Source organism: Siniperca chuatsi, linkage group LG3 (genome assembly GCF_020085105.1).
Source record: "Siniperca chuatsi isolate FFG_IHB_CAS linkage group LG3, ASM2008510v1, whole genome shotgun sequence".
In the NCBI taxonomy this organism is placed as follows: domain Eukaryota; kingdom Metazoa; phylum Chordata; class Actinopteri; order Centrarchiformes; family Sinipercidae; genus Siniperca; species Siniperca chuatsi.
The window spans coordinates 22,427,125-22,443,276 of record NC_058044.1 but is presented as its reverse complement, the minus strand read 5'-3'; the positions used below and the strand labels follow the sequence as shown (position 1 = coordinate 22,443,276).

The 16,152-nt window shown below is 38.1% G+C and overlaps 1 protein-coding gene across 10 annotated transcripts in view; it reads left to right on the top strand.

Annotated features, from left to right (window-relative positions):
- Nucleotides 1-1,936: 1,936 nt before the first annotated feature.
- rbm20 (RNA binding motif protein 20) overlaps nucleotides 1,937-16,152 on the top strand; it is a 59,779-nt gene continuing 45,563 nt past the window's right edge. For 2 of the 10 annotated variants that reach the window (XM_044190634.1, XM_044190641.1), the window contains exons 1-2: nucleotides 2,945-3,066; nucleotides 4,079-4,145. In XM_044190634.1, the coding sequence (XP_044046569.1) occupies nucleotides 4,132-4,145 (14 nt within the window). In that variant the 5' untranslated portion in view covers nucleotides 2,945-3,066; nucleotides 4,079-4,131. Of the gene's footprint in view, nucleotides 2,110-2,186; nucleotides 2,282-2,944; nucleotides 3,067-3,392; nucleotides 3,556-4,078; nucleotides 4,146-9,476; nucleotides 10,134-13,813; nucleotides 13,834-16,152 lie in introns of those variants that run through there. The other 8 variants (XM_044190640.1, XM_044190635.1, XM_044190639.1 and 5 more) reach the window with 7 other exon arrangements.

Here is a 16,152-nt window from a genome sequence, read left to right as displayed (position 1 = left end):
TTGCACTTCATGGTGGTCCATCTGCCATGCAGGCCTGACTGGCTGACTGACTATCTCTCTGCTGCTCCATATCCATCTGTTTTATCTGCCTGTCTGATGATCAGTCTGTCTGTCATCTGTCTGCTTGTCTCACTGCCTATCGCAGACATGTGATCCTGGTCTGTGTTAAAGTTCCTATATAAACATGTTACTGTCCCAAAGCCTGAGCTGGAGCCTGAAAGTGGTGGTGAGGGATGAGTTGCAGACTGCCAAACAAAGAATCACTGATGAGAGTTGTGATTTTATGGGCATGTTTTGCTCTGGGGAAAAATAATCCCATTCATTAAATTAGTAAGTCATGCAGTGGTGGTATGTGTATGTATGTTCGCAGGTGGGGGTGACATTAAAGACCAATCCCCCAAACTCACAACCAAGGGGTGCTGTAATACACTATGGAAGTCCAGGGCGAACATGGGTTTTTTATTTTGTTGTTTGGCCACCTTATGCTAGCTTGTTTCCATGAAAATGTAATCAATAGCATCAGTATATATAATTTATCCCTGACTTAATTAAGAAATACAGGAATTAACAAAAATAAAGTCCAACTGGCACTGGGCTTTTCAAGTCACTCGTGAGAATATTCACAATTGTCCCGATAATGGAAATTTACCACGATCAACATATCTTGGGTGTTTTTATCCTGATCCGCGATAAAATTATATCTCATCCCAACCCTAGTTATTGGTGGTGAGCTGGCATATTATACACCACTTCAGATAAGTTAACAGATAGGAGAAAACAAGGAAATGTCCTTTATGCTCTTATGCAGTATCGTGTTATGTGATAAAATAAAATATGTAATATGCATGAACAGTGAACATGAACGCAGCATCACACTTCTGTCTTGTGAACTGCTGCGAATCTAACGTTAGCATGCCTGATTGCTTCTCTACATGAGGTAACAAACTGAACTCTCCACTTATCATATTTAAATCACTTTAGTGAGAATTTGCCAAATACCCCATTTTGTTCTGATCTCCTAGCTAAATGATTTAAGCTGCATTTTTATTCACGGCACCTCTACTAAACTAGCTAGTTAAGTTACCTTACCTGTTGTAACGGTTGTTACTGCAGCATATTTGCTAGGACAAGTGGGTCACACTGCCATTTAACGTTAGCCAAAAAAACAAATAAAAATGTTATTATTATTGCCATAAATATTCAAATGAAGTGTTTCAAGAGGCAACAGCCAGTCATCCCAAGGAAAGGACTCTCGAGACCAAGAAATTAATTCAAGTCCTGGGTAAGTTGTAGCTGCTAATAACGCTTCTAAAAAAACTCACTTCTAATGGATAACTACACATTTAAATTTCCATTTAACTGCTGCATACATGTTTTGTTAGCTTACCTAAAGTCCATACCATTGTATGACATTAGAAGAGGTCAGTACCATACAGTGGTTCCCAACCAATCCCCAGGCTGCAGTCTGTACCTCAGCTCTGGACCAACTAAAAACTTTTTGGTATTTATTTAAACATTTTCTGCAAGTGGAAGAGCGAGCAACACACTTATGCTTCATCAGGCTTGCTTGTCTAACTGTGAAGAGGACAATTGATTTTCTAATATTTAATTTTTATGCTTTTATAGGCTATTTGTGCTGCATTTTGTATGTGCTGCATCTTTCCTCATCAGTATGTGTTAAGCTCACAACAACAGGATACTGACTTCAACTAACGTAGGTCCTCAGTAGGCCTACATGAGGTCCGTCATCCTCATGTAGCTCCACAATGTGCTGTGTTTCCATAGGCTTTATTCACATTTTGACTTGTCATAGTAGGAAAAGCACAGGTGTTGCTAATAACATTAGCAATGTCTCAGTTCTGTTCAAGTGTCTCAGTTAGCCATGACAGTGAGCAGCACACATGCACAATACCAGGACCCTGAAACTAAAGCAGCAAAATGGAATTCAGTCATAATTAATTTCATTATTTTCACCTGTGCTTTTTTACTATGACAATTCAAAATGTCTTAAGTGAAAAAGGCCTATTACTGTTGCAACTAGCTTGCTAACATGAGTAAAAAGCAAACGCTTTGAGAGTTTGAGAGAGCTTTAGAGTTTCTTCAGAGGAGGTAGGTAAGATAAAATACCTGCTGTATGTATTGTAATATGCAAACAGTTCACCTTTATTTCAGTCATGTTGTGTTAGACCAAATGCAGGTGGCTTTGGTGGCAGATGTGTGTGAAGGATTCAAGTATTTCACACAGCAAGCTGCAAGCTGGTGCTCACTGTGGAGTTTGAAGGTTTGTTATTTCTTGTATTTAACATTTCTTTTTGTCTGTATGGTTCGTCAGCTAAGTTAACCTAGTTAGCCCAGTTAGGTTTTGGTAGTTTGGAGTTAGCATTTAGCCAGACTAGCCACACTAGCCACACTAGCCTATAACTGGCTTAGTAAACAATTTATCTTACCTATGTCCTTCCAAGATTATGCTGGCTAGTATGTTAGCTAGTTAGCCAGACTAGGCTTACTAGCCCATACCAACTCTGTGTCTTGGCTGTTTCTAAAATTCTCAGTAGTTTTGTAGCTTGTAACTCAATCTCTGTGGTTTTGAGTTTAGTGTCACTTACTGTCTAGGTAAGTATGTAGCTAGCCTCGTGGCCCTTCCAAGAGTATGCTGGCTACAGTAGTAAGTTAGCTAGTTAGCCACATTAGTTACATGGGCCTGTAACTGTTTAGGTAATGTATTTACCTAGACTTTTGACCTTCCAAGATTAATCTGATTTCTCAGCATTTTGTCAAAATCTGCTTGAAGCTTAAATATGAATATACCTATAATGGATATGGATAAAAATACAGAGTAGGATTTTAATTAAAAAATAATATTAGTTGACTCCAGGGATCCTCTTAGAATAATGTTTATTTAGCTGATACCAATCTGCCGGACAGGCAGACAGACATTAACCCCTGTTGTCCTGCTGTTGAGCTGTTGGAGCCATGCAGGAGGCCCTGGCTTAGACTCTGTGGTCCAAAGGTCACCGGCCGATCTGGCCCATGATTTCGCTACATGACCCAAGCTGATGGCCTGAGGTATGTGATATGCTCGAGTTAGATCAGTGTTGTTTAAATAGCTTATTCTGTGATTTGCATAACTTTTCAACCTTTTGTAATTTAACCTGAATTGCTGTAAAATGATCCGGGGCTTCTTTGAACAAAAAACACAACTGGATGTATTACAGGAATGTTTTGAATTGGTAATCTTAAAGATTTAGTTTTTCATTTCTATTATTTTCTAGTTCTAAGCAGTCATTGTTGTAGTGTTTTTGCACTTCATTTCCCAGAGATCACTTGTCAATCAAACAACATCAGCAGCATTTGTCATGAAATTTCTTTAGTTCATATTTTAGATTTCGAGTGTGATGCTGTAGTCTGTGCCTGTTCAGTCACGGTGACTATGGCTGCTCACGTTAACTATGAGGTTCCTCGTTCATCTCTGATGATGCAATTTGAAATGGAAAAAAAGGCGGAGTGTCCTGAACATCACAGGATTTTTTAAGGGAAAGACCTACCCCATACCAGGTATTTCATAACAGCAACTGTAAAACCTTTGATAAACTGGGAATAGAGGCTTACATTTCACTGTAAGTGATCTCTCTGTCTGCAAATAATGTTGTGTGGTTTATAAGTAAACAATTAGAAGTACTGTTGTTGTAACTGAGCGGCATTTTCACTACTATAACTATAAACTACTATACTATAAATCTGAATTTCTTCTTTCCTTCGCCTCTCAGTAGGTTTTTTGATTAAGTATTTTACCCATTAACTGAAAGGTGAAATTTACAGAGTAGCCTGTAGTTATGCTCACGACATTGGAGAGCATCTCTGAATTAGTGAGGGATGGTTGACATTGCAATGCTTACAGTCAGGATTCCACTTTGATGGTTTCATAGAAATCACATGTAACTAAGTAAAAGTAACAGAGCTACTTTCTTAACATAATAGCTTTTTACACTTCTTTTAATTGAATTCTGCTCGAGTAATGTCTAAGTAATAGTACTTCTGCTTCAGAATAATGTCCTGATATTCTTTTCATCCCTGACAGGAACCATGACTGAGTAAGCTGTTTTACTCGCTTTTGCCCATCAAAGGATTATTATGGCAATTTTAAGGTAAGTGTGAAGTTGTAAATTCACACTTTAATTTGTAGTTAGACTACCCATTTAATTACAAGAATCTGTACAGCCTCAGTTATTTAGTTGGTGTGGGTGCTGTTCAAGTCTATAAAATGTGAACGTGTTAACAAACTGTGCTTATCTCAGCTGTTTAAAGCTTCTCAGGTCTGGGACTAAATCTCTTTACACAGGATCTGATGCAGGTTCCACTGCTGGTGTTAGTGTTGTTCACGTCTATAAAACCTTAACTGTTTATAAACTCTCTTCCAGTTTTGGATGTTTAAAAGAGGTTTGTCCTCCATAAAGCCAGTAACTTGATTGGATGATAGTGATTCTGTATGCTGTGGCACGGCTGTGTGTCACAGTGTAATTTTAGTTCAACAAAAAAAAAAAAAAAAATGCAACTGCTGTCATTAACAATGGAATTTACAAGCTGCTGTTGTCAGTGATTGCTGGTGCCTCATTCCTTTTTTAAGCTCATTTTATGAGGTCATATGTTCTCTGGATCCTTGGCCAAATGCTGCTAGCTGGTCATAACTTCTCTGAAGTCTGGGTTAGCCGCAAGGGCACCAATGTCTATACTGCAAATGACATTTGCCAACGTCTCTTTTTGTAGTGATTTAGATAAAACATTTTTTAACATTTGTGTCTATGTCTTTCTGGCTGTGTGTGTATGCAAGTGCTTGGGTTGGACAGATCTGTAAGTTGATCAATTGGCCCACATGTGATGTGAGAGAAGTGAAGCTATGTTTTAAGTTGAGCAGCTTCAGGACATAAAAACCTGCAATTAAATCTGCACGCCCTTACAGTAATGAGATAGCAAGAAACCTAAAAACTTTCTTGTCATGAGATTAATGGCCAGTTTTAGTTTTCTGTGATTGTGAAAATGCTCTGTCAGAGGCCTTTTCCACCCTGCAAAGTATACATGTCTGGGAGAAATTTTAAATCCATTGAAATGTTTGTTCTTTTTGACATAAAAATTAGTCATTTAAAAGAAACAATTTATCTTAAACAGCTTCAACCCAAAACCAGATAATAACTATTGTATGTTTGTGTATGTCACTGGTGCTAGCTGGTATGCCTGTTCAAGTGTGCACGCAATAAAAGAGGCCTGCTGAAATAGATACCTTCCTCTCACGCAATGGCCATAACCACATTTGACCTTCAGTGTGTATGTGTGTGTATCTAAGTGTCTCACATGTGTTCGTGAATGAATTTGTGAGCTTTGGCTTGGCACATAGTGTCGCCTGCTCAGTTCTCAACATAGCGGTCTCACTCTAATGAGGCTAAAGGTAGAATATTAGAATGGCTTTAATTAACAGACTAAGCCTGCTTAATGGCTTCACACATGTCAGTTTAAATCCTCTGCAAAATACACATTCCCCTCTTCATGGGAATGCTCAGCTCCAGAGTGGCATTCTCAGCTGCACCGGGAGCATTTTCTGGAAAACTGATTGCCAGGAAAGGGGGTTACTTCTTACTTAGCACAGTCTTCAGCATTTGGCACATGGTATGGATTGTTAAGGTTGTCTTTGTTTCACTGAATTATTGTGTCACAAAACATAATAGTGACACTGATACAGAGAAGTTCTGGTGTCATTACATTTTTCATCCAACTACATTAGCACAAGGGAAAAACCATCTCCTGTTCCCTTTATCCCTGTAAAACTAGAGACACTAGTCTAAATACCTCTTAATTTCCTAATAACTGCATGCATGGTAAGATATACTGTAATGCTTTCAAATTCACACCAACCAATTTGGACACACATACTGTACAGAGAGCTTAAGCACTGACACACATACAAATTCTGGCCTCAAATCTTTAAAGTCAATCATGATGATTTGCCAAAATATTTTCTTAAATAAAATACTTAAATAGTTTCTTTCACACAGACATTTACAATATTTTAGGCAGTTAGATTTCATCATATAAGTGTTAGTCTATATGACCCTAAGTCATTAGACTGGACATTGATCATTACATCTCTGCAATACTTGACAATATTCTGTGTTAATATTCCTGTGCAATATACTCTTTTCAGTTTAAAATTCCCTATTTATTGATATTGTCTCATTATAATCTTAATAAGCTACACTTAACTTGACAGTTCATGCACTATTATTTTATACCGTATTATTATCATCAACCGGTAAACCCACTTTGTACTTCACACTTATTTTGATTTTATACTTATACCCACTTGGTACTTAATTTATTTTCTGACCTGTATTATAGTGTATTATATTTTTTGCTTAGTACTTCTATTCCTGTGTGCACTGACGTGATAGTGAGCTGCTGTAACAAAAGAGTTTCCCCTCGGGGATCAATAAAGTATTTCTGATTCTGATATTTTCAGATGACAGAGCCAACTTCTCCTGTCATGTAAAACCTGCCAGTCTAGCTACTAAGGCTGTACATTACTATTTTTAGTATGTATCAGCAGTGCTAGAGAGGTTGGACGTTAAGTGGCATACACAAATATTCTGTGGCACTGACAAAGCTAAATCCTAAATCTTTAAAAAATTTGGTTTCTTCAAAATATTAATTCTCAGCATACAGAGATCATAATTTCAGCTGTAAAAAACAGACTACCTCAATAAACGCACTGAGTCAAAGACTGAAACAATTTAAAACACATTAACAAACAAATATTGTTGAGTAATAAATATGTTCAGTGATGAATATAGTACAAGAGTCGTAAAGGACAAGCACTTGTTTACTTCCGGTAAATCCTTTTGCAGCTGAGAGCTGGATCAGTAAGACCTGGCTTGCACACTTTATCACTGGTTAGTTCTTTTGCAAGGCCTCTTATTGCCACTCTCAATCATCAAAAAATTACTTTTCATCACTCTGCTTTTCAACCACAGCTGACAGATCACTTCTCAGCGTGTTCTCAGTTCACACAACTGCACTAATGATAGCTGGTGAGGCTGCATTAATGAATTATGGGAAATGTGGTTTGATGGCACACTTTTAGAGTAATGAGAAGACTTTACTGACATTCTGAGTGACTAAAAATACCATAATGATTAGAACTACACAGCGAAGACACACACACACACACACACACACACACACACACACACACACACACACACACAGAGACTCACTCAGATGCATGATTGTGAAGTTCTTTCACATGGGTGTCACTGTGCTAATTTTTTATGGTTGGATTAGCAGCAGTAATGTCTGCTGTGTGTATGTAGGTGTTAGTTTTCAAAAACGTTTTTCCATTCCTTAAATTGCTGCAGCGTAGTGGCTCGTATTTTTTCATTTCCAAGACGATGGTTTGCAGTATGTGACAACGTATGAGTGCCCAAAGCACTTTTTCTATTAACATGAATTTTTAAATGGAGTCCCTTCCATTGTCAAGTCCTGCCACAATATCCTATTTAATGTGGATACCTGTCAGACCAAGGAAGGAAATTACAATCTGCCATTACCTTTTCTTGTCCATCTCCTGATTTTATTTGTAGATTGGTGCACTCTTCTTTGGAAAGCTCTTGAGATAAAATCCATTTGATAAAGCATTTTCTGAATAAATTAAAGAGAGGGGAAGTGTTATGCTGTATGCACAGTATAAGAAACATCCTTTCAGAACATCCATCCATCCATCCATTTTCTACCGCTTGGTCCCCGTTAGGGGGTCGCGGGTGACTGGAGCCTATCCCAGTGACTTCGGGCCTTAGGCAGGGCACACCCTGGACAGTGGCCAACTCGTCGCAGGGCGAACACAGACACAGACAAGGACAGACAACCATTCACTCACACATTCATTCAATACGGGCAATTTAGAGTTATCAATTAACCTACACATGCATGTCTTTGGACGGTGGGAGGAAGCCGGAGAACCCGGAGAGAACCCACGGTAACACGGGGAGGACATGCAGACTCCACCCATTGTATTATAGATGTGGAGTTTGATGGTTTTGAAAGATTGCAGGAGATTCACTGGACAAACAGTTTAATTGTAATTCGCCTCTGTTACTGCCATGCACTACACTGAGTCATCTAGGCATGCACCATTATAGAAACCACTTCATGCTACAGTGGTATCTGCTTTCTCACAGGGCCAAAAATAGGTGGGGGGATTGTTATGTAGAGTTGTCACATGAATATATGCACGTGCTTGCGCACACGCAATGCATAGCGAGAGTTTCCTAGTGGTTGTCAGCAAGGAATCGGTCAGATATTTTTATTATTTTTTTATTATGCCATTTGTCATTCAAGCAGACAATGTGAAGATAGAGAGAATGCCCCCTATCTTGGTTGATTAGGAAAATACCCTCTGTTTTACCATGATTTATAATTCAGGTCCTTGTGCACTGCTGGGAGGGTGGCAGCATGCTTTTGTCTGCAGTCGGCTAGGATTTGAGTTGATCAACAGTGTCCCTCTATAGAAGACAGTAACTGCACAGCGACTGTTTGTGCATTCTGTTTATTAAACAGTGTATCAACAGACGTTAGCTGTAAGCTAGCTAGCAACGTACGCACCAACCATGTGCGTTGTATGTGTGTGTGTGTTTGTGTGAAAGTCCCAGGATAAGTCCAAATGTCTGATTACACCATAAGAATGCTTGAGTTATGTGAACTAAAGCCACTTGTCAGTGTTTTGTTCACATTTGAAAATTCTAAATCCATTCATTGATTTTTACACCACTTTTCTAGGTTAAAGCAAAGTAGCCAAATCTCTTTCTGTTTTGTGAACAACTGGATGTATATAATATACATATAAATATTAAGTCAACAGTCCTTTTTTTAAGCAAATATCTAGTTTCAAATGAGTATGTTATAGTATATTCTACCAATCTGAAGAGGAAATTAAGACTCAGATTCTCAGACTGGTCCTTTGGAAACAGTCTAGGTTCCCAGCCACAATATTAATCCCCCTGCTAAATGACAATTTCCTATGCAGCCAAAATAAATAATTAAAAATCCAACCAGGAAATTCTTTAAACTAGATCTTCCTTTTGAGGTGTGGTGTACCCGTTCAAGGATTGCTGATGTGCTCTTACTCAGTACTATTCCTCCCCTAATCATGATTTATTGCCAAACATACCCTACCTTTTGGCTCACAGATGTGAAACCTCAGACTGCCAGACCATTACAAAATGTGAATAATCTGACACTGTGTTCCAGGACTGGAGACTGGACCCCTCCAATGATTCAGCAGCTAAATTGATCCCGACACCTACTGATTGACTGATGGCATTCCCAGAACCCCAGTGCATCCCTTCATTGGCCAGACTATGTGAGGGTGCATGTGTCTGTGGGTATGTGTTTGTGTGGGACTGTAGAGGTGATAATCAGCAGTGGCAGGAGGGACTTTCTTGTCCCTGTTGTTGTGCCGCATAGAGCTGTCCCGGGCAGGGACTCCCAGTTGGTCCCTTTCAACTCACCCCCCTTCTGCCATCCCCTGAGCCCACCTCTTCTGTTATTCCCTCTTAAACTTCACTCAGTCAACCTCCTGTTTCCCTTTTGAAGAGACTCTGCTCTGATTTCCCCATCTTTTGACACTGGAGAGAAGAGGGGAAGTGAAGGAAAGTCTTGTAAGGGTATAGGGGGTAAAAGAGTTTGAGAGAAGAGGCTAAAGAGGGGCTTTGCTGCCTTTGCTGCTGTCGATCAGGAGTAGCTGAGTGGAAGAGCCCCTGCTGAAGGGCTCAGCAGCCGGTCTTTTCCCGCCTGCTGGCCTTTCTGTCATCTGTCCATTCAGTAAGGGGAGAGAAGAACAGAGCAGGCTAGAGAAAGTTGACTCATCAGGATTTGCTGTCTTTGGACTGTGGTAGTTTATTTTTGAGGGGGGTGTTTGGGGAGGTTAGGGGTGTTAAGGCTGCAGGTGGTGCTAGGGAGTTTGTTTGCCCATGCCAAGCTTGGGATCGGACAAGTAGCACTGAGCGTGTCAAGACAGGCCATACAAAAATGCTGGGAAAAGGACAAAGTGGCGGATACCCCCCTGAGACAACGAGTGAACTCTTGCAGAGGTAAGAGGAAATTATGTCCACCAGAAAAATCAGATGGTATATCAGTATAAGCACATGCCTGTTTCACTGGGACTTGGTGATGGCATTCATGAACACACTGTAATTTACAAAAGTAGCTGTGTTGGTGGGAAGTATTTCTGAAAATGAATTATATCTGTGCTGGAATGTCCGCCCACATGAGATCTCCCGCAGTGTGTCTGGTCTGAATTAGATGTCAATAAAACTATTATCTACAGTCTATCTCAAAACTAAGTATTTGGATATGTCCTATGAAGTAGTGTTAACGTTAGGATTAATTAAACCATATAAAACAACAGATATTTTTTTCTTTTTTAACAAGGTGTTGACTAATTTTGAATGCTTATTCACACTCTCTGAAAGAGACTCAGGGTTGCCTAAAATACAAAAATTATAATAAAAGCATTCTTTTTCACTTAACTGCATTAACTGGTCATTTATGTTATCTAATATTTAGTGGTGTTATATTTTTGAAGTAGTGTTTTTATTTTTAAAAAGAAAATTAAATAAATGTCAAGTTAAACATAACATACAGATGTTTGTGTAAAGACTGGCCTGAGTACTCCTCTATACTCACTGAATCCAATCTTTGGTCGTTTTTACAAAGAGAAGAATTTGGGACAGTTTGCAAAGTTGAATCTTACCATTTTCAGCTGTTCCATGCATTGTGTCCATCAAAGAATAGAATCACAATTGTTTTAAAAAGCTATATAAATGAAAAATGTTACAAGCACATTTTTTGGAACAATTATCAAATAAGCAATGTAACATTTTGTGTGAATGTGTTGGTGGCGATATTTAATTTGATTACTTGCTAAGCGACAAAGTAAAAGGGCACAGCAGGCCATACATGGATTTTCAGTCTGCTGCTTCATCAACAAATTAAGAATGTGCTGCCCCACCTGATATCCAGCAGGGTTGTTTAAGATTTTGTGTTAGCCAATCGGATTTCTTCTGAGAAATATTTTTGTATAAAGGTCCATTAATACACAAATGCTTAAAGCCATATACACTAGGTTACATGTTTATTCCATTATAATTGCAGATAGTGTACATTACCATTTCACTCTAGTTGTTACTGTTGCATATATTGCAATTACTTTAGTTACTCTCAAATGAATTGATTAGCTTTAAGTCAAATTAATTTAATCAAATCAATTTTATTTATATATCCCACAATTTGCCTCAAGGGGGTTTACGATCTGAGCAGCATACAACACCATCTATTCTTTGACCCTACTTAGTTTCAAGATTTTCTAAACTAAACAAATTCCAAAATTAATAGATTACAAATGCAGCTGGGCTTCATGCAAGAAAGGACACATTTGAATTGTTTCACTGTGTAATAGATTGTATGTGTGTGGTTGTTTTTTTTTTCACTTTCTAATTAAGTCAAGTTTATTTTTATAGCCCAATATTATTAGGCCCATGTTAACAATGGTGCCCAGCCTTCTAAAGCAAAACTCCCTAAAAAATAAATAAATAAATAAAAATAAAGCCTTTTGGTAGAGGCTACTCAAACAGATAGCCAGTTGGACAGTTGTGCATGCAATAGGTGTTGTAGGTAGAAAAGGGCAATTACAAAAAAAATAACAACATGAACAGAAAGTTGTAACAATAATTGAAATACAGTCAAACAATAGGATTATAGTAAGTCCAAAAGGGGTAAGATATGGGGTGGGTTGGGCTGGAGTGGATGGGGTAGCTTGGAGGGACCAGCTTTCTTTTTTTAACACTCTTTTACCAATCTCTTGCAGTTTTCTTGAATCCTCTCTAAATGTCCTTTTTTAAGAAAAATCAAGACTCATATGAAATATATATTTCATACATTTTAAATAAATAACAAGGACCTTGTTTGTTTTGTGTGAGTCAGAGTTCTAATGTAGTCATAGTTGCCGTCTCAACACCTGTCAGGGTCTTTTCAGTTATACTGTTACAGGATAGGTTGTGGTTTTAAGTTCTTCTGTTCTGCTCTTAAGTGATATTAAAACTCATTATCTGAACAGGTCATCAAATATTAAAACAGTGTCAGTTGCATTTTATTTCTGTACATATATAACTCTAGAAAGGAACTGATGTGCAGTAAAGAAGAAATCCAGAGTACAAAGCAAAATATGAGATGTACAAAGTGTTGGATAAAAGGAACTTGTTGCATCAGGACTGCTACTACATTATCAAATGTCTCCTATGCAGTCAGTTAGACAAGAGTAAATAAATTAACTTTTCAGTACTATTCAAATATTACTTTATCCAGTTTAAAATGCAGATAATCTAAGGCTAGGGTCAAATACAAGGTAGTCACGTTTGGGCACAACTCTTAAAAGTAGTCCAAACAGGTTAAACTAAGATTATCTAAAAAGACTATCTATGTATCTTTCTTATAGAAAGTACGATGCATTAGCCATTGCCTTAACATGTCTTTGTATACACTTTGCTGACTTTCTGTGACTGTTAGGAACGTGAACCACTGTGTAAACTTGTGCAAAATAATCAGCGAAAGTTGTAAGGTCAAGGCTAGACAAAAAAACAAACTTGTATCATTACAAGTCAATCTACTGGCCTTATAATGCAGGTCCTTATTGTGGACCTGGGCAAGACAGATGTAAAGTATTCAGAGACAAATGGTCAAAGAGATTAGTTAGGCATGGTTAACATGTTTTGTCACATCATTTTCAAATTAGCATTCATTCCTTCCCTCTTTTTCCTATTTCACTTTGCTCATCTTACCGCTCTTTCCCACCTGCTGGCCTATATCACTATAAGTTGTCTAAGCAAATTTGACCTTGTACGACAGTCCCTGCAGCTCTTCATCAGTACACTTCCGTGTGATAATGCCACAGGAAGGGTAAAGAGTTGTGCTTTTCTGTAATTCACCCTGCTTTATTGGGGGGTCACGCTTCATGTGTTTACAGGTTTGATTTTTTTTCTTGAACTGTGGTGCAGCCACAGCTACATTTCATGACATAACCTGAAGGCACCAAATGTTATATTGCTTCTCTGACACTCTACTTTGTAAAAGGTGCCTTTTGCTGCAAAGCAATATAAAATAAATCCTTTCAACATTATGTGGCCTTTTCTTTTTGTGGCTATTTGTAAAAACTGCTAGTTATTTCTCATCACTCCTGTGTCTTATGCCAGTTTCAACAGCATTAGGACAGATACGTAATGGCTAAGCAATGGCCATATTACTGAAAGAATGGAAAGACATTTATTTTCAAATTTTCCATCCCTCCCATATTTATTTACTTTTTACCTAATTTATTTTTTATTTTATTTTCATTTTGTGCAGTTGTATTCTACTCTCTTAAGCCAAAATATTTGTTAGTTAAATCTTGCCCCTTTAGTTTTGTTATCATGAAAAAAGAAAAAATCTGCCTAGAGCAGGAGGTATGAATTATTATTATTTTTAGTTCCATAACTGATCTGTGACCTATCTGCCCATCTACCTTTCAAAATATTAGAACAAATCTTCATAGTGAGAGTTTCAATCCTATCCCACCAAGGTCATTAACAAGAGCTAATTTTGCTGGCTTTCCCACACCTCATGTGGCTCTGCCCAAATGCTTGTCTGGACTTAGTTGTGACGATTGATCAGTGAGCTGGCTTTACAGCTCTGTGACACTGGGGGACTCTTTTGAAATCCATGGCATTTGTTTGAACAAGGCTGAGCAAAATAAATGACGTGAGTATTTCATTTTGTAGTTTCAGAGAAGGACACAGATGTTTGTTTCTTTAAATCCTGCAACTCAGGATGGACTCGGGCAGTGGTTCATAGTTTACTCATACAGGCTAGGTGGTCGTAGGAAAAGGAAAGGCAGTTGCTTCCTATAAAATGTATTCTGAAATACCATTAGGAGGTTGTGATATTAACATAAAATCTTCACTGCCCCAGGGACTTGATGTTATCTCTTCTTCGGCAACAGTTCTTATCAGTACAGCTAACTACGGAGGCAGTAGATTAGTTATGTCCTGGCCTTACTTGTAGGTGAGAAGATTTTTCTGTCTTTGCTTAAAGTAATTGTGTATTTATTGTGCCACCGTCTCTAATCTTACTACCATCTCCCTCCGCCACCACCACTTTAAGCATGTGTTCATTGCTGTGTTGACACATGGCAGCAACTGTGGCTAATCTTGATGTTAAATGGCTGACAGTTGCATGACACCAGGCCGGGGCCTCTGAGGCTTCATAGTTACCATGGCCATGTTGCCGTCTTCTTTCCTGGTGACATAAGTCAAGTCTAGGTGTATCCTGTAATTAGATCATTAAATCAGCATAAGGTTGTTATGTAAAATGATAGCCTAAATTACAACGTGTTGCCATAACGAGAAGAATGTCCCATTCCCTCAAACTTAGACATAGTAAACTTGCCTTTTCCGTCCAAATGAAATTCTTGTTGCAGGTTCGTAAACCTCTCTGAGTATAATTTAAAAGTTACAAAGCATAACAGCAACTTACAACACAGCTCTCTAACACACTTCTATTTGGGAGGGTTGCACTTTGAGTTTGAATGCACGTACTGTAAGTAGCTTTGGACAATAGTGCCGAGTGAATGTAATTTGAGCAAGCACTCTGTCTAGGAAAGCTAACGTATGTTACCCATTGTGATTCATCACTCCCAAATTTTTATTTGCACAAAAAGTGTACACGTATGGCGTTGTAGGTATGGTGGATGGAATAATCTTCTCTACTGTAGCCCCACTTTGTGATTTATGATTACAAGGTACAGTGCTTTGCTTAAGCTCTGCGGCATATTGCTTCATTCAACACACACCGTTTCACACAATGATTCCATTGCCAAAACTATTACACTGTTTTAGCATACAGTATATATAGTAATATATGCTTATTAAGATATGTGGAGACACCCCTAAGATGGTGAGAGAAAATACAAGAGAAGGTTAATTTTTAAATAAAAAATCTTGGCTAATGCAGCTTTAAAGGTGCTGTAACTCTTACTTAGATTGTTTGATTGGTTTCAATTGGTTTGCTGTATTATTGCATACATAGAACAGTTTGAAGTCAGGTTTGTATTTGACATATGGCTTTCTTTTTACTGTTATACTAGAGATTGTGCAACCTTGTGATGTCTGATTTCATCAGTAAACTTATCACCAAATAACCACCAGTACTGTAGATTTTTCCCCTGTGGTTCTAGTCCTGCAGTATACAATATTTTGTCCTAGTGGAAAAGTGTTTACAGGCGTTGAGTTGGTAGACTTAGCAGAGCTAACTGTCTGGAACAACTGAAGTGGACAGAGTTAAAGAGGCTTAAATGTCTCTACACACTCTATCAACATTTAAAAATAGCAATGAGAAAAGAGTGTTGTCAAATATTTCCATCTGTATATATTAACCAGTGAGGTTTGCAGGCTTGAGGGAACACACCAGTTAATCCTGAAATCATCAGTTTCAGGGTTTTATTCTGGGGCTGTGATAAATGAAGCTGCTGTAATGTGACTCAAGTGATGAAATGGTCTTCTGATGTGATACAAAAAATAATTCAGCTTGTACAAAATAATAAAATGAGAAGCTGTGTTATATTTTGTATGGCTTGATTACAATTGCCCAGAGTCATCAGTAACTCACATACAGATGAAACACATGGCTGGTCAGCAATGTATTAATGCTAGTGAACTCCTACAAAACTCTCGTATTCTATCAGCTACACATTGTGTATCCTGCACACTTTTGCTCTTAAAACTGTATTGACTGTAATTCTATAGTACTGTCCTCTGCTCTTTGACTGCTACCACAAAACTGACAAAGATTAGCAGGATTATTAAGTTACACTATTCAGAATGTTACAGTTTTCAGTACAGGGCTCCAAATAGCCAATAGCTTCAATATCTTTCCATAGTGAGTTCGACTTTATTGAATTGAAGTAATTTGTAAGTGCAAGTGTGACATTTTAAGGTGGTGAATAAAATGAATGACTGTAAACATCTTTTCTTTCCATTTACTTTTAGACTGAAAAAGCATAGTTTAAGCAATGGGGACAAA